Raw genomic sequence first — 19,539 nt, 5'->3', positions numbered from 1 at the left:
AACTGTGTATATACCAACTCCGAGATTGCACTACAGTGGGGAAAAGGGCAAAGTTGTGTAGTTGGCCAACTATTTTGTTGCCCTTGGAAAATTCAGCGAATCGCAGAAGTGATTTTCGCTGAATACGTGTCAATGAAAAGGTTCGCTGAAGATGAGTTTTGTGGAACTAATATAGACCCATTCTTCCCCATGTTTCTTTCTCTCTTTTCTGCAAAATTTTTCATTTTAATTTTATCCCACTCATTAGCTATACCTTCAGTATAATTGTGCACATCCTCTAGCAACTCTTGAATCAGTTTCACTATAAATTCTTTAAAATCCTTTTTTAATAGGTAGGTAGGAAAGCACCAATGTCTCATTTATGCTTGATTACCCTGCATCTTTATCTTAGTTTTTATTGGTACATGGTCTGAAATAGTTATTAGATGTTTCAAAACTGTCAATTAAATACCCATGCTCAAGTGAAATAATAGTTTCTTTCCCATCTACCCCAGTTATTTTACCTTGGAGAATAATATGTAAATTCTCTGTGAGTTCCTACTAGTAATTCTGCATCTTCCATTCCAAATGTTTTCGTACATTTCTTTTGAAATCTGTCCTCTTTTGTTACATTTTCCCTTTTGTGTTCCCCTGATAAATCTTCACTATTGCATATCAGGCTCCTGTCCCTACCTATGAATAATATTCCTTGCTGGGAGCTTCATTCACTGATTATAAAGTAAATGTGGCTAATTTGTGGGAGGAGCTAAGTAAGATTTCTTATTTAAGGTATTTAGTTTCAGTATTATATAGCTGCAAGTGCTGTAAGACTACTATTGGATATTTCTCCACCACTTGCCTTGTTCAACAATCTTGAGCTTTTAAACTTGGTGGCTTTTGAGCCATCCACTCCTGTTGTTAATTTTACTCTGGAAACTCCTCACAGTTTCATCTCATCTGCTCATTCTGTTGGTCACTAAGAGATCAAACTAGGAAGGCCCTACCTTTAAACTTTAAAACTTGAGTTGGCATCTGTTTCATGTCATTCCAATCTCTTAGTGCACACTGCACTGTTCAAATTATTAATCCCTATTTCCCATCTTACTTTTAAAATCTGTAACATCTGGTACTACACTACCAATCACTGAAGAGTCTGTGAACCGTTTCTCTAAAATCATCTGAGAATTAATTCTTCTGTTTTCCTCCCAGTGAGAGAAGGAGTAGGGAGACATTATTTCCTAGCCTTCCTAGACATCATCATTCATTGAAAAGCCTGAAGATTGTTTCTTGAGAGCCAATTTGGGACTAATGGTACTGCTTGTGCTCCTGCTGCGAAAAAGAGCAGAGAGGTATTAATTCCTGATGGTCTCTGATTGGGCAATGTGTATGAGACTTCAGTGATCGGTCTGTTAACAGTTTTGATAAAACCTTCTTCAGTGCCTTTGTGCAGCTTGTCTTTCTGTTGAATTCAGCTGCTGTAGCTTCAATTCATGGTATCTGTTGATAAGCGAATAGCAAATTTACTGAACCCAGCAACATCTGGGTTAGTACTGCTTCTCAAGGAGCCATAGCAGGCCTTAGGCATAGGCCAACTAGGCAGCCGCCTAGGGCACCGCTTTAGTAGGGGCACTTTTCCAGTATTTATTTGGTGTAGTTAGACCAGGATGGGGGCACTGGGTGGTGCCATGGTGCCCTTTTGCCTGGGGCACCAGTTGACCTAAGGCCGCTCCTGCAAGGAGCAGCTTGGTATTGGTGTTACTTTTTGCTTTTGGTTAGAGAAAGGGCAAAGGATCATAGATTAATCATACTTGAAGCCATCTCCTGTACCAGAGCTGATTATTGAACTGCTTTTTACTGAGCAGCTGTAAGCTTCCTCCCAACCAGAGTTTTTTTCTTCTTTTTTGGTTGCCTTTCTACTATTTCTCCAAATTTCTTCTTTGTTGACATCCAGGCAACGTAATTACTAAACAGTAACTAAATTTTACTTAAATTGCAAGCTTTTGCAGGCTTTTTTTTACAATTGCATTTCTCACACATCGAGTGAACTATTCAACCTGTTTATTAGCGTGCAGCCATCTTGGAAGTCAGTGTTGTAACTCTTAAAAACCTACACATCTCAGAATCACCCATAAGCCTGCAGACTAAACGCAATCTATTCTACATTTCAACTTCTACTTTTCCAAAATAAACCTTCCGTACTTTCTAGCTTAACTACTTACTCATCCTCTGTCCTTTCAAATTCCTCTATTTCTTAGATTTCAGAAACAGCATGTTTCTCCTGCATTTCCTCATACTAATTTCCCTTATCCTATGTACACACTTCATTTCCTGCCAACATCCGTTATCCTCGCAATTCCAACAAAACTCTCTCTTCTACTTTATTTTATAATTAGAAGGTATTTATTTCATTTAAATATAATGTTATATAATTATCAAATGAATGTGTAATTATTAATTCATACTACTTAATGTCTACTCACGTGTATTACTGAATGTCTGTTTTAAAAATGTTAATATAGTGGAGCTTTTCTCTTGTCTCTTATTTCAAAATCCTATACCTCACAAATAGTCTTTACCAATACCTAAATAGTTTTACTAGCCTCTCTCAACTATATGCATTGTTTTGTGACACTGCTCACCCTCACCTCTATATTTTATGTACACTTTTTGATGGCCCTGTGGGTCTATGTCAGATGATCGAGTTTTCAGAAACTCGAAATTCATACCATCAAGACCATATTCTTAAAACGCGAACATAAAAAAAAAAAAAAAAAAAAAAAAACAGAAAATTTACCATTTTTGTTTTTGTGGGGTGGCGAGAGCCCCCTGTACACCACACACACCCTGTAAGTTAAATGTACCAACTCCAAGATCACACTACAGTGAGGAAAAGGTAAATTTCCCAATCCACACTGTTCCACAATCTCCAATCAAAAGCTTTGGGTTTTCAAAAACTCAGTCATGTGGTCTCGGTCATATGAATTTCGAGTTTCTGATAGAGACCCATGTGTGTGTGTGTAGATAGATAGATAGATGGATATATAGAGATAGATATATAGATATAGATTTCATATATATATATATATATATATATGTGTATATATATATATATATATATATATATATATATATATATATATATATATATATATATATATATATATATATATATATATATATATATATATTCTGGAGCATTTCTCCCCGGGCCTCCGCTGAAAACAGGATCTGTGGAACCTAGTCGGACTTTCCCGGTCAACAAATGTTAAATAAATAAAAAAATTAAAAAAAAAAAATATATACATATATATATATATATATATATATATATATATATATTATACTATTCTAGCATGTCCAAAGGTCAGTTGTCAATCTCCTCTACAGTCCAGCTGGTGAATCTGGGAATCTTGAGACAATGTTACAACTGTCTCATGTACACAGACAACCCTCTCCTCCTCCCAACAAATTCCAACACATGTGAGAGATGCAACCATATAGCCAAACTGGAGGCTAAGCTCTCTCAACTCAGTACTGGCGTAACCAGTCAGAAGGAGAAGGAAACCACACTCACTACAATTCCAGTTTCACATAGACCTACCACGACAGCAAACCAAACACATAAACACACAAAAACATACTCGGAGGCTCTAAATAAAAATCTGCCTAAACAACAGAGACCTCCAAAGCAGACACCCAAGCAACTGCTACCCCAAAACAAAACACGTGCAACACATAGCTCACAAAGCCAGTGTGCCAAACAGTCACAGCCCTTAAGGCTAAACAACACACCTGATACACTTGTAATAGGTGACTCTATAGTCAGGCACACTGACGTCCCGCTCACCAGGCTGAACAAGGAGAAGGTCACGGTGAGCTGCCTGTCTGGTGCTAGGATCCGCCACATAACACAAGCACTCAGGTCGCTCCAAGGCAAGTACAAATATGACTCGGTCATTGTCCATGCTGGTGTGAATGACCTGAGACGTACTTCCCTGGACTACATGAAAAGAGACATAGAAGGAGCTCTCTGAGCATGTAGCCCAGGCCGGTATGACCCTGACCTTGAGTAGCATCTTACCCTCACCAAGAATGATGCCACAATATGAAGACAAGATGATCAATTTCAACAATTGGCTTAAGTATTGGTGTCATTCAAAGGGGATCCAATGCCTGTCAGCCTGGGATGACATGCTCGACAAGCCACGATGCTTCGCTAGGGACGGCTTGCACCTGTCACCCCTGGGCTTTCGGATATTGGCAAAGGCTCTTGCCACCCCCATAGCATAGTGCCTTTTTTAGGCAAGGCTCAAAATACAAACCCACCTTCATAGGTATCACAAGGGATAAGAAACTAAGAGTAATGCTACTCAATGCCAGAAGTCTAAACCTCAAGATGCACACACTCAAAACTCTCCTTAGCATGGAGAACATCGATATCTGTGCAGTAACAGAAACCTGGTTCAAGGCTCCCAAGTCCACCACAGCACTACCAGGTTATACCTCATACCATGTTTTTCGGCCCCAAAACTTGGACCGAACCACAAAAGGAGGGGGAGTATCAATATTTGTCAAAGATACCCACACCTCCAGGTTGGTGGCACAGCACGAAGCATCAGAGACTATCCATGTGCAACTAACAGTGGGTAAAACTGCCTTCCAGTTTATAGCCTGCTACAGACCACCTTCCCAAACCCAGGAATCCCACTCGGCCTTCCTGAGAACACTGGAAAATATGAAGGTCTCTCCAAACACCAGTATATTGGGCGACTTCAACTACCCAAACATAGACTGGGAGCATTACTCTAGCTCCAACACCCTAGCCCGAAGGTTCTAGAATTTATAAACTCAAATGCTATGGAACAACTTGCTACCACTCCCACAAGAGGGGAAAACATACTGGACCTGATCATCACCAACATGGGGACTCTATGCTCCAGACCTGAAGTGTATCCCTCACTGGTAAGATCAGACCATAAACTAATCTCACTAGATATTCACATCCCGACCCCCAGCCCCTGCCCAGAAAATCTCAGTGAAAAACTTCTCTAAAGCAAATTTCACACTCCTCAAAACCGAGGTGGAATCCTTCAAAGCCCCCGGGCCTGTGGAAAATACGGCCCAGACTGCAGAATCCTTTATAAACGCATTCTATGAACACCTTCAGGAATGCATGGATCATGCAATCCTAAACAAAACCAAGACCCAATCCTCCAAAGGCAGGCATCCTGTCTGGTGGACCCCAGCCATAAACAAACTATACAATAGAAGGAGGAAGCTACTACATGATGGAGCAAAATCCCAAAAAGGGAAGGCATCTCTGATCAGTATTAGCAAAAAACTACGGGCACTCATAAAATCGTCTAAGGCAAGCTACGAGAGAAAAATTGCACAGGACACTAAGGATAATCACAAGGCTTTCTTTAGTTATGTTAAGAACCTGGGTGGGAATTCCCAGATATGCTCAGAATTAGTCCAAAATGACAAAAAATACACCGAATCCACAGACATTGCCAACATCCTAGCTGACAGGTTCAGTGCAAACCCCCCCCCCCCTTCCCCACGAAAAGGGCAAATATCTATCCCAGCAGAGTGCTGCCCCCCTGACATCTCAGATGCTCAGGTAAGAGCCGCCCTCTCCAAAGCAAAAAACACAGCATCAATGGGACCAGACGGTGTCCCGGGCTGCGTCCTACATGAACTCCAAGAAGAACTAAACCCAAACATAAAACTACTATTCAATCTCAGCCTTACTACAGGATATGTACCCAAAGAGTGGCGTACAGCAACAGTGGTCCCTCTGCACAAAGGTGGTGCCTCAACGGATCCTGGAAACTATCGTCCCATAAGCCTGACTAGCTTGCTCTGCAAAGCTATGGAAAGGATCATCATGGACCTCATAAATAAAGATATTGGGGACCTACAGACACTGGATCCTACCCAGTTCGGCTTTGTTAAGGGCAGATCCTGCCTCTTAAACCTGGTCGATTTCTTTGAAACTGTCACCAAGGCCATTGATGAGGGGAAGGTGGTCCACACAGCCTACCTGGACCTCGCAAAAGCCTTCGATACAATACCCCACTTGGGCATTATAGATAAGCTCACCAGCTTAAATATAAACCCCTATGTCACTAGATGGGTTGCAAACTGGCTCAAGGACAGAACCCACATGGTTAGAATTGCTGGAGCCATGTCAGACTCCAAACCAGTTACAAGTGGCGTCCCACAAGGCTCAGTCCTGGGACCTCTCTTGTTCGGTATATATTTCTCGGAGGTACAGGCTAACACGGAAGGACTGTGGCTGACCAAGTTCACTGATGACTGCAAACTGGGCACCATAATCGACTCTCCAGCCGACACAAGCATCCTACAAAAGGGCCTCTTAGAAACAGACAACTGGTGCCAGAGCCATGGCCTCAAGCTAAATGCCAAAAAGTGTATAGTCATCCACTTCAGCAAAAACAAAGTGCCCACAAATTACGACATAGATGGTAATCCATTAAGTACGGAAGTAGTAATTAGGGACCTGGGGACCAAAGTTGATAGCAATCTCTCATTCGACAACCACGTGGCCAAAGTGGTTAGAAAAACATTTTATATAGCCCACCTAATCATGAAGAGATTCACATCTAGATCAGGGGAGGTCATCGTGCCTCTTTACTCATCCCTCATCAGGCCCATAATTGAGTACAATGCCCCTTTTGGGATGCACCTTACCAGACACCTGCAGCAACTGGAAAGACCCCAAAAGTACCTCACCAAGAGGATCAAAGGTCTTAAACAGATGCCATATGCTGCCCGGTTAAAGAAACTCCAGCTTTACTCAGTGGCATACCGCCTGCTCAGAGGCGATCTGTGCCTGACATATAAAGCCATGTCCAACCCGGAATTAATGGACATGCTGCACCTCAGAAAATCCAAATCCCATCGAGCTAAGCAGTCGAGAGACTTGAACCTCAGCACTGAAATAAATAGGACATGCTGGAGGGACAGATTCATAACCCAGAGGCTCCCTTCACTCTGGAATAAAATCCCAGTCCAGGTTAGGCAGAGTCCCTCATTGACTCTCTTCAAGAGGAATCTTGATGAGTGGATGGGAGATCGTAGATTTACTCCGGGTATCACTTCTGTGTCACTGTTAGACAGAGGCACAGTATACTAACCTCGAAAAAGGGCATAGCAAAATTCATTTAAAATGGGTGGCGAAAGCCAAACACACTCTGGCTAGGCTTGTAAATGCCCTAGGGCAGATAGCCTAGTATGATCCTATAAATATATATATATATATATATATATATATATAGGCACACGCGCGCGCGTGTGTGTGTGTGTGTGTGTGTGTGTGTGTGTGTATATATATTATATATATATATATATATATATATATATATATATATATATATATGTGTGTGTGTGTGTTTATGTATATATGTATATATATATATATATATATATAAATATATATATATATATACACACACACACACACACACACACACACACACATATGTATACACACACACACACACACACACACATATGTATACACACACACACACACATTGCCTCTGAACCTGCTTTACACCATTTCTTTTAACTGTAGTATTAACATTATCTGTCCTACCTGGTTCCTCTCCTCTCCTTCATTTCTTTGATTTTCTAAATCCTAATCACATGATCTCTTATCTGTCTGATAAACCTACTAACACACCTTTTCAAATACTCAGTGTTCTACCTGTAATGCATTAGCATATTTTATACTGTAATAGCAGTCTATACTTTCATGTGAACGTAGTCTAATTAGCAAATGTATGTGTAATTGATGATCTATATTATTTAATGTATGTTCATGTATATTACTGAATGTCTTTTTAAGAATGTTTGCAATGTATTACAGCTTTTCTCTCTAGGCCTGTGCCGAAAAGGGTTTTTTGACTAAACCCATTCAGACAAACCCAGTAAGCAAAAGTAATATTGGGAGGGTGGCCTAATGGTTAAGGTGTTTGCCTCACAAACACAAGGTGCAGGGTTTGAGTCTCACAAGGGATAATTGGCTAGGCTTACAATGGCTCGTAAGTGCAGTTAGCCTAGTACTAACCTATAAAAACCTATAAAAAAAAATAAATGTTTCTGAATTTATTGCACCTGTAAAATTGTCAGAGTTCTAAAAAAAAAAAGTCTTTGATAAGTAAGTATATAAACATTCACAGCACAGAGAAGCAGTCAGGAAAACATGAGCATGTAACGCCATGTCCCTGTAAGTTCATCCTTATCTACTTTCTGTATACCTGAATGCTTTGTAGATGATTCCATATCTGTGGCTAGGTTTGGTATATCTGATCAGTGTCTTGTCAGTGTAAAAGATTAAGGCTATGAGTTGTTAATAAGCTTCTGCTTTTGTAGTCCAGGATTTGATTCCCAAAGCCTCTCTTTGCCTGTTTCGTGGCTCTGAGCTGTTCAAATAAACAGACCATGTTCCAAGGCCGGCGGGAAAGTGGGTTAAGCTCCTTGTTAGTCTTTTTGTACTTAACAAGGAACTTCTCCATGAAACTCCTGGCAAACCTATACGCAGGCAGCCATATAGGGAAGATAATGCATTTTGCTGTATTGGTGGTTTACACAAACTTGGATCCATAGGTATGAATACTGGACTGCTTGCTGTCACTTTGATACTCATAAACAATCCCATCCAGTCCCATATAAGGGAGCTATGCTGTGTACGTTGTGCAGACGAACGGTTTGCTGTGATTCTTAGAACTTCATGCTAGTATAGCTCAATCACACGTGTAGGTGCTCACTGTAAGTACTACGGACATGGGTGGATGTGCTGCAGGCATCTTTTAACATTTAGTATTTTGGTGTTCTGGCAGATACCTTGTTGTCTGTATCCTTACAGGTTAACTTTTTGTTCAAGTGTTTTGTCTCTCTGTCATACATACTCTTTGAAAGTCGTGTTCTGACTATTAAAGCTTTCATAGTAATGGAATGTGGTTTGGTAGTTCAGCTACTGCTTTAAGTACTGTATACTGAGATGGTTTTACAGATATGCCATTTATACTCCCAGCAGAAAAATCTTCCTGGTGTCAATATCTAAAAATATGCTTATGTTTTTACTTGTATAGTTGGCTTTCTTAATTGTTACTATTATGACTTTGACACCTCAAATGTTTTGCCCATTGATTTCTTTATTTTCCCAAAGATGTGTAGTTGCACCTGGCATGATGTCTGTTGTTCCTCCAAGCCTGTATTGTTGGTATAGAAGAATAAAATCCTGAATCTGGCCTAGGTGACCCACGTTAGATTAGTGGCTGGGGTGTTGACAATACAGGCAGGAGGGATGGACATGCCCATCCTTGGTGGGGGAGATGTACATTTGGACATATCTTCACAACTGGTATCCAGAGGAGGCGGAGGTCAAAAGGAGAGTCTTGACCACAGGGGTCAGGGCTGCAGATGAGTCGCACACACATAATCGGCCGACATGCCACCATAGCCCAGTGCATGCCTTCCCTGGGACAGGATGGGCACATGCAGGGATCGAGTCATTGGGAACAGGAAAACATTTCTTGACTGGCCATATGACACTTCATTAGGAAGCCCTAATCACCTCATCAGCCCCAAACATGGGTCAGAGTTGATCTGGAGGAGTCTCGTTGGTTTTTGTATAACCAATGGATGAGAAGGGGCCCTAGGTGCAGCTGATGATCAGCTGTTGGGAGCCAACAGTGCTGTAAAGAAAGTCTTATTTATTCAAGGATTTTGCAAGCCTGTTATTCTTTTTATGGAGAAACTCCATCTTACTTTCTTTCAGAGAGCCATCTGAAGTGATCACAGCAACTTCTAAGCCACTGATCCCAGAGCTGTTATCTGGCACACTGAGCCTTTTAAATCTGCATACTGCGTTTTCATAGGTTTGTTAGAGTTGAGTGGCCTAGTGGGATTAATACACTGTGCTATAGTTGACAGAGTTCTGGGTTTGAGACTTGGCAGGGCTGACTTTTTTTTTGCAAGACAGCTTGGTGTAGTGGTTAAGAACTTCTCCTCCCTTGGACAAGGTACAAGGTTTGATCCTGACCTCTGGTAAGAGCTTGAGTGATTGAAGAAATATCCTTTTACTGGTGAGTTAGCTTAGTGGTTAGAGTTCCAGCTTTGTGTGCAGTAGGTGCACTGTTCGAATACCTCCTATGATTCTATAAGACAGCCAGCGATTTCAGCTCTCGGTGGTAGTCCCCATAAAAGACGAGTCCTTTCCCATAACGCTTTCTTTTTGTATGTTGCTGAGTCTGTGCTTGAATTGCAGCCCTACTGCTCCACATGAATGAGTAGCTGTGATTCATAAAGTTTAGAGCCACATTACCTATATTCATGCAGAGCAAGATGACTTTACATAGAATTTTATGGGAAGCTGTACCTCTTAGCACTCTTCCATTGGGGGAGTGCATAGTGATGACAATTTGTTGAGGGGGATAACAAAAGGGATTGTCATGTTAGGCTTCTATAGTACACAGAAGCCTAACAAAAGGGATTGTCATGTTAGGCTTCTGTGTACTATAGTAGGGAAGCTTTATCCTGCAGATATCTGAATAAATGTATACATGTAGCAGCCTTTTTGTGATGGCATATGTTGATTTATGTGTTCAGCCATGTTATTCTGAGCACAGTATCTAGGTGTCACTGCTTTTGAGATGTTTTTTCCATGTTTGATGTTGTTAGTGTATGCATGTGGTCCCACAACTTTGTGTACTGGCTACTCTGAATTGTCATATCTACTCCATGCCTAGCTTGATCCATATACATTGTGTTGTTTGCCAACTTCTGTCACAGTTAGTGTGGTTTTATTAATTGCTTAAAGCTCTGGTGTGTGTATTTTTGTATATACTGCTCTGTGCCAGCATGCATCATGTTTATGAATATGGTGCATTGATACTGCAGTATTGTTTTATTAAGGTTCATCCTTCACCTTCTTTCTGGGTTCTTGCAGAGGGCAGAACATTTGACCAGTCTGATTCCAAGAAAACTTTTCTTAGTGACATTTTTTATCTGAAACCTCACATTCGAGATCCTGACCTAAAACAGAATCTTTGCTTTGACCTCGATTGCTTGAAATGTCCATCCTCTGACTTCATTATACATAAAGATTTTATTTTACAAAGTACTTTGTAATATTTAATTCTCTCTTAAGGATCTTTGAGCTAAAAGCTCAGTGATGTAAAGAATCCATCTTTATTCTCCATAAGGATAAGGTTTCTGTCAGTATGAATCTTAAGATTCAACACCCTGGGGTCTGTGCGTTTACTCTTATTTAGGCGTGTCCCGTTCTTTTTATTTCTCAGTTAAATCTTACCAGGGTAAGGCTTTTCTGAACTTGTTAGATGTTAGGAAAGCTTTCAGGCATTACATAGCTCACGCAACAGTCTTGCAACATGTGAAGCAGATTTTCTCATCTATGTACGTGTTAGAAAGGGTAAACCTCTTGCAAAGGGGACTTTACTTTTTCGTATGCATAGTTGACCAACACTTAAAATGTTGAAATTAAGATCGCTGATGACCTGCCATACTTGGTTAATTCATAGAAGAGTAAGAAGGTGAGAGTTGCATTTTCCTCACTTTCTCCCTGTTATCCAAGTATGTAATTTACATATGTATATAAAATACACACACACACACAGATATAATTAGATGTATATAAAATACTGTAGCTAAAGCTTGTGGAGGATGCAGGAGGGCTTGTTCCGCTGCAAAAAAAAAAAAAAAGTTTGTTGTGTTTTGCGACTTTGAGAGAGTTGCTATTTTAACTGGCAAACTTCCAAGGTTTTGAATTATTACACGTTCTTTTCCCACATTCAGAGCACTACAAAGACACCTCCATCTAAAATTTGACTGTGAGTGCTTTTTTCCACTGGCCATATAATCTTAACTCCTTTACCTGCATCAGTTCTATTTTGACCTTCTGTGCTCACCTGCTGCTTCCCGCTCATATTTGCTACTAAAATCAATTAACATTTGTTAATAATGTTTACATATTATTTCACCTGTGTATGGGATTACCTAACTACTGTGATGATTATTCCTATGTTTGTCTGTTTTTTTTTTGGGGGGGGGTGTTCAGCCGAGCTGTGCCTGTAAATGGTCTATTGTGATCAGTGTATTACCTGGGTTCAACTAAATAAATTAGATGAAATGTGATTATTCATAGTGAACCCATTGCAAAGGAGTGATGATCTGCCAGGACATACTGTTGTATTTCCTTTTGTGTCCAGGGCAAAGTTAAGTCTTTGCATAATCACTTGAAAGCACATTCTGCAAGATAATGCTGGCATCTGCTATTTGTTTCAGAAATGACTGTTAAAGAGATGTTTGATATTGCTGCTTGATCTTGCATCATTTGTGTCATGCACAGTAACATAGCTGCACAACCTGTCCATAGGAAACTTTGTCAGGGCTCTCATTCAAGGCCCTCTAGGGTAGAAAATCTCTTTTGTGTGTGCTGTTTGGAACTTCTTCATAATGTAATGAACTACTGATTGAGGCCTATGAAAAAACAAGTAGGCACCAACCAGCCAGTAATTCAGGTCGCTCCCTCCTTTCCCAGACCCCTGGCGTCTGTTGAAGACCAGTGTTCTTTCTAGCCTGCAATTTCCATTCTTATTCCCAGTATCCATGGTGGTGGTGCTGCGGTAGCGTTGTCACCTCACAGTAAGACGTTGTCCGGTTCGATTCTCAGCTAGAGCGTCTTCTGCATGGAGACATGCGTGAATGGGCGTATCTTCGTTGAAGGCTGTGCGTCAGGGCTGGTAACTCGGCACGTAAAAATCAACTACCAATCATTAGCGGACCGGAGTTCCGCTGTGGCGACCCCTAACCGGGAAAAGCCAAAAGACACAACAACAGTTTCCATTCTTAGTCCCATCTTTTTGTCTCTGCATGGAAAACTCTTGGAAAAACAAGGAGTATCTTCCTACTAGGGGAGCTAAACACATAGTTGATACATGTGTGAGTAATTATAAAGTAAAAATTAAAACTTGAATGATTTTTACTTAATTTGTTCCTACATTTAAAAATGCAACTTATGTACATGAATATATATATATATATATATATATATATATATATATATATATATATATATATATATATAGGTCTACTTGAAACTCATTTGGTCGACAACCAGTATTCAAGGCACTTAACAGGGATTTGCCCCCCTCCCCAAAGTTGTGTGACCCTGGAGTTGATATATATATATATATATATATATATATATATATATATATATATATATATATAGGGAGGGGCGAAGCCCCCACTAATATTCATTTAATTGTCGTTTAAAACATGAAAATACAACAAAAACTAAACATTTTAAATGAATATGGTGGGGGGCTTTGCCCCCCCCACACCCTGCATTGTGGGGGGCTGTGCCCCCACACCCCCTCAACTATATATATCAACTCCAGGGTCACACAACTTTGGGGAGGGGGGGCAAATCCCTAAGTGCCTTGAATACTGGTTGTCGACCAAATGAGCCATCGACCAAATGAGTTTCGACCATATGAACTGTCGACCATATCAAGTAGACCCATATATATATATATATATATATATATATATATATATATACCTAGCAAGTGCTTTAAGCTTTAAAAGGCATTTGATTGATACATATTCATTGAGGCCAGGAGGTATGTGGGCCAATGTGCGAACTTGGCACATAAGCTCACATTCCTCAAGTTTAAGTTTCCATGGACCTCCTCGTATGTTATGTTCTAACTGTTGTATTACTGCAAAGACAAACTTGTGAGTGGGGTAATCTAAAATGTGTTTTGCCAACGCATTTGTAGTAATCTGTTTGTGTATGCTGTACTGGTGTTCGTATATCCTTTGTTTTATTTTTCTTTTGGTTTTGCCAATGTAGTATGATGCACACCCCTCACATAAGGCTACATAGACTACCCCTTTGGTGTCAATTAAATTTGCCTTCAATATTGTATGTCCTATCCCTAATACAAAGTTTATTGCCCATCTTAATAAGTTTGCACTGAGGGCAACTACCACATTTTGCCATACCAAAACTACCCTTACATATTTTTCTCTGTTTCCTTAACAGACATTTCATATTGGGTCCCCTCCTATACATGAATCGTGGGGCTGCTGCCAATATTTTATTAAGACCATTGTCTTCCAAAATTATGGTCCAGTTCTTAAGAAGAATGTCCGTAATGTTTTTGGAATCTGTAGAATAGGTAACAAGAAATCTTGTGCCTGTACCAAGTGTTGGGTTCGCCCTCTTTCGAATTGGCTTTTCAAAAGATGTATTATGTATTGCTTCATAGTCTTTGTGTATAATAGGTCTAAAATACCATGACAGCCTTTTAGTATTTACCTCCTGGAAGATGTGTTTAAGAAAACTTAGTGGGTACCCTCTCTTGAGGAACATAGATTTTAACAAATCACATTCTATCATGTAATCATTGTCACTCGAAACCATCCTAGCAGCCCTAACCCAATATGAAATGCGTGTTAGAGAAACAGAGAAAAATATGTAAGGGTAGTTTTGGTATGGCAAAATGTAGTAGTTGCCCTCAGTGTAAATTTATTAAGACGGGCAATAAACTTTGTATTAGGGATAGAACATACAATATTGAAGGCAAATTTAACTGACACCAAAGGGGTAGTCTATGTAGCCTTATGCGAGGGGTGTGCATCATACTACATTGGCAAAACTGAAAGAAAAATAAAACAAAGGATATACGAACACCAGTACAGCATACACAAACAGATTACTACAAATGCATTGGCAAAACACAATTTAGATTATCCCATTCACAAGTTTGTGTTTGCAGTAATACAACAGTTAGAACATAATATACGAGGAGGTCCATGGAAACTTAAACTTGAGGAATGTGAGATTATGTGCCAAGTTCGCACATTGGCCCACATACCTCCTGGCCTCAACAAATATGCATCAATCAAATGCCTTTTAAAACTTAAAGCACTTGCTAGGTAGTTCCTGTAGCTTGTGCACCAGCACTTCAGTTTTTCTAACTAAGTGTTTAAGTATATTTTGTATGCTTTTCTACAGTAAGTGTCACATTGGCCTTTATTTGCCTACCTACAGTCAGTCTCATATTTACCATAAGGTTGCATTTATATATACTTGTCTATTGGACCATGTTTTTTGGTCTCTTATTCACACACACACACACACACACACACATATATATATATATATATATATATATATTTTTTTTTTCCCCATGTACATAAGTTGCATTTTTAAATGTAGGAATAATTAAGTAAAAATCATTCAAGTTTTAATTTTTACTTTATAATTACTCACACTTGTATCAACTATGTGTTTAGCTCCTCTTAGCTGGAAGGGTATTACACCTTGTTAATTTTTAATCTTTAACGTATATATTTTTATGCATGTATTTATGTATAGGTTTCTGATATTTGTATATGGTTTTAAGTATACATATTGTAAATGGAGAAGATATCTAGTATTAGTTGAATTGTTTACTGTTGCCAGAATGGAGTTAGATGTTTTTATAACCCTACACAAATTAGGGAATGTAATTTACTGATGGTTAATTTGTGATTGGTTTAATTGCATCCACTTCTAAGTATATAAAGTGGTTAATTGTTGTCTTCTTCTTTTGTCTGATGAAGTTGGTGCATTGTCTCTGACGAAAACGCTCACAATAAATAGTGTGGTTTGGAGTACTTACAGCCTGCTTGCTTTTTTGTTATTTTACCACTTTATTCTTTTTTGGAGTTCTTTTATTGTTTTCAGATCTTTCAACAGTGTTTATAGTAGACCCTGATATGGGGACTTCTACTTCTTTGAAGAAAAGACTGTTGACTAAGTGGCTCTGAAAAGCTCCCTGTGATGCCAGGAGTAGTATAAGACAGGATGAACTGCTGGTTGAGATGCCCTGAAAGACACTGTAGCAGTAAATGCTGCACCTATTATTAGAATGCAAATTAAAATTAATGAATAATCAGAGTCATTGCTTTGTTACAGCATTATATGCTATTTAACTGGTTCCAAAACGTTGGGTGGAAAGAAGTGTAGGTTCAGGGAGTGAAGTTGGAACTGTCTCGTCCATTTATGGGGTGTGCCTTTTTTGACAATTTGTTTTGTCCTTTGGTCCCACTGGTAATACTTATGTAAAGCATTGCACTGCTTGTAATGGGAGAATTTCTGTAAAGTAATTGCTTATGGAATGTCATTCCCCTAAAAAAAGATTTTGGACTTCTTTAAACCTGAGAATGCAGTGCATTTCAATGTTTTGTCCATTGTTTACTTCAGTTGTGATACAGAAGGCAAAGTTCCTAAGCAGAGGGTTCCAGTAATTTGGCGTACACTGTAGGGTTACTTACACTATGCTATTTAGGATCATTTGTAAACAAGAGTATTTTGCTCGTTTAAACAGTGGATGTAGCAAACAGCACTTTGTTAAGATGGGAATCGTCCAGTTGATAAAGTAAAATGCTTGTATTTGTGATGTTTATTTTTTGCAGTGTCTTCATGACCTTGTGTTTCTCTTTTCATACAAAAGGGTGAAGTCCACCAGGCTCTAATTGTACTTCAGAAGGGGGTTGAAATGTGTTTCCCAGAAGATGAGTCACCGCCTAACACAAAAAGCCAACTAATAAAAGGCAGGGCCATGCTGCTGGTTGGTCGATTAATGGAAGAGACCGCTAACTTTGAAAGTAATGCGATAATGAAAAAGTACAAGGTAACTTTTTGTCTTTAATACTGGGAAAACAAATGTAGATTAGCTATTGTGTGTGTGTGTGTGTGTATGTATGTGTGATTGTGTGTGTGTGTGTGTGTTTGGTGTGTTAATGTATAATTTGCATCAGATGTTCATTAATTTTATTTCCTTTGTTGGTACTGGAGATGTACAGAGATGTGCAGCTATGTTTGATATTTGTATTATTTTCATTGAGTCATGCCATGGAACTGTAAACTGCCATTATCAGCACAATGCAGATATCAATACTAGTTGAGACTGCCTCTTATTTTGTTTGTTTTATTTATTATGTGCATTAACCTCCATTGGGCATACGTGTTTCTTTTCAGGGAGTGACCTATGATAATTGGCTAAGGGACTGCAAAAGACTCGTGTAATAGCCAAATGTAACCTGAATGAATCAAATCCATCAGTACAGAATGAAGTCCCATTAGTAACTCATAGCTTTAATCCACTACACTAAACTGCTAGTCATGAGTTGCTTATCTGATGATGTCTTAGCTTTCATTCGTAATATCTTGGTCATAAATTTTCACTAATTATGTTTCATCAGTTCATGCTTTGTTTCTTTCTGTTCTTGTAAGAAATGACAAACTGATATATCACTGAAATGTTTATACATATTTAATATTTTTTCTCAGTTTGCTTTTTGTAAAGGGAAGGTCCTGTCACCTACACCTGTTAAACTTCTTTCAAAAGGTTACAGTGACTATGGACAGTGGTAACTGTGTGCGCTACTTATCTTCACCTGGCCAAGGCATTTGCCACTATTCCCCATGCGTGTTATTATTGAAAAGCTAGACAAACGTAATGTAAACACCTCCATTGTCCACTTGGTTTCAAACTGGCTATCTAACAGATACCAAGTAGTGAAAGTTGTTAGTAACCTCACTGAGTATAAAATTGTAACTAGTTGAGTATCACAGGGATCAACATTGAGCAGTCTTCTGTTTGGTATTTTGCAGATATCCAAGCCAATATCCCTGAAGTTTGGTTGACCAAGTTTGCTGATGACTGTAGGCTTGGCACTGTTATCTTCTCATCCACTGCTACAAAACTGGTTCAAAAAAGGATGGAATATGCACATACCTGGTGTACTGAAAAACAGTCTCAAGCTAAATGCAAAAACGTGCAGCTTAGTGACGATTGGCAAAAAAAAAAAAATTTGTTCCCACTTTGTATATTACAAGTGGTACTCTTTTTCAAACAGAAAATGGTCATAAGAGGCATGCATACTTAATGTGGACAACTCAATGTCTCATTCATTCATGTTTCCACAATAGTCATGCAATCCTTCTATATGGTCTGCTTCATTTCCAGGGCAGTATCTTTAAGAGCTAAACAAGTTGTCATATTACTGTTCTGTTTCTTTCCTTTATGAGATCCATCACTGAATACAGTGCCCCCTTTGATCTGTACAAATCCACATATATTTCTCAACTGCAAAGGCCCCAGTGATTTTTAACAAAGAAAAAAATGGAAGGTCCTAAATCCTTCAGTTATTCCAATATATTACTACAGCTGTTCTTGTATTCAGTAGTCTACCAGCTGCTCCAAGGTGATCTTTATCTAATTTTTGAGCCATGAAAGTCCTAGTCCTATTTTGACCTCTTATTTCTTTGCAGAAACAGTGGCTCTAGCAGTACCAGTGCTAGGGACCTAAGTTTACACCCAACTGCTGGAGGGATGGATTCCTAACTGAACTTATTCTGAGCTAATGGAATATGTTACCACTACTGGTCAAGCAAAGTACTGCTTTGCTTATCTTTAAGGCTAGTCTTGATGATTGGATGGGTAGACATAAATTTACACCAGGGTTAACACATACAGTCCCACTTGATTTGGGAGGTGGGCACAAGAACTTTTTGAGTGTGCCTGCTTAAAGGTGTATATCACTAGGGCTCTTAGGGCCCCTGTGATCCCTTGCCTGGAATTTTTCCTGTGTTCCTAAACAGAAGTATCCATGGTTTTTTTCTTACTAGATTAGTAAAATGGTTTCTTATAATTACTTAAATTCATAGATATTAAAAGGTCATTAAGTTTTATGACCATTTACACCTTACTAGTACCCTCCCTCAGGCTGCACCTCCTTTCTACAAAATGGCCATAACAGTCTTTCCTGGAGTGAATTTGTAAATACCCATCTAACTATCTAGGTTATATTTACAGGAAGACAGTGAGCTGCACTGCTTGACATGCAGGAGAAATTTGTTCCAGAGGTTTGGGAGGCACTGTGTTGTAAACCTGTCTCTCCACTATGTTTTACTTACCCGTTGGCAGATATTTATGTCCTTGATTCTGGAATTGGAGGCATAATGGCAATGTCTGTAGCATCAGAATAAGAGATGTCTTTTTCAGTAAGTTCAGAGCAATGTGGGCTATTGCTTAGTTTTCTAACATAGCTAAAGAAGGCTTATAATTGTTATTGGCTTCAAAGACCAGCCTACATGCATGGGCTCCTTTAGGACCTGACAGTGTTTTACATTTTTTTTGTAATTATTTTTTTGTTAAAGTGGGGGTTTCAATTTGCTATATAATTTAAGGAGCATTTCATTTTGTTGCAGAATTTACTTACAGTAGTGGATCACCAGAAAGGTTTATTTTTGAATTCCCTATGTTAATTCATACCAGTAAGGACTTGTAGCTCTTTGCATTTTTCTAAATGGGTGTAGAATTCATCGGTGGTGATTGCTGCTCTGTCAAGGTAAAGGGTGGCACAGTCATAAGTGAATTTTGATATTTCATCATAGAGTAAGTTGAAGCTGACACATATGTAGTACTTAAATTCAGTGGGATTTGC

At 39.1% G+C, this 19,539-nt stretch overlaps 1 protein-coding gene across 1 annotated transcript in view; it reads left to right on the top strand.

Annotated features, from left to right (window-relative positions):
* Positions 1–19,539, top strand: part of ATR (ATR serine/threonine kinase) — a 1,835,177-nt gene that overhangs the window by 1,299,936 nt on the left and 515,702 nt on the right. Inside the window, exon 35 of the mRNA XM_044071973.1 lies at positions 16,542–16,721. Coding sequence (XP_043927908.1) covers positions 16,542–16,721 — 180 coding nt within the window. The remainder of the gene's footprint in view (positions 1–16,541; positions 16,722–19,539) is intronic.

Source organism: Protopterus annectens, chromosome 5.part0 (assembly GCF_019279795.1).
Source record: "Protopterus annectens isolate FY-2018-M chromosome 5.part0, PAN1.0, whole genome shotgun sequence".
NCBI classification, from domain to species: Eukaryota; Metazoa; Chordata; order Ceratodontiformes; family Protopteridae; genus Protopterus; species Protopterus annectens.
The sequence above is the reverse complement of the archived record's forward strand: the minus strand, read 5'-3'. Positions and strand labels throughout refer to the sequence as shown.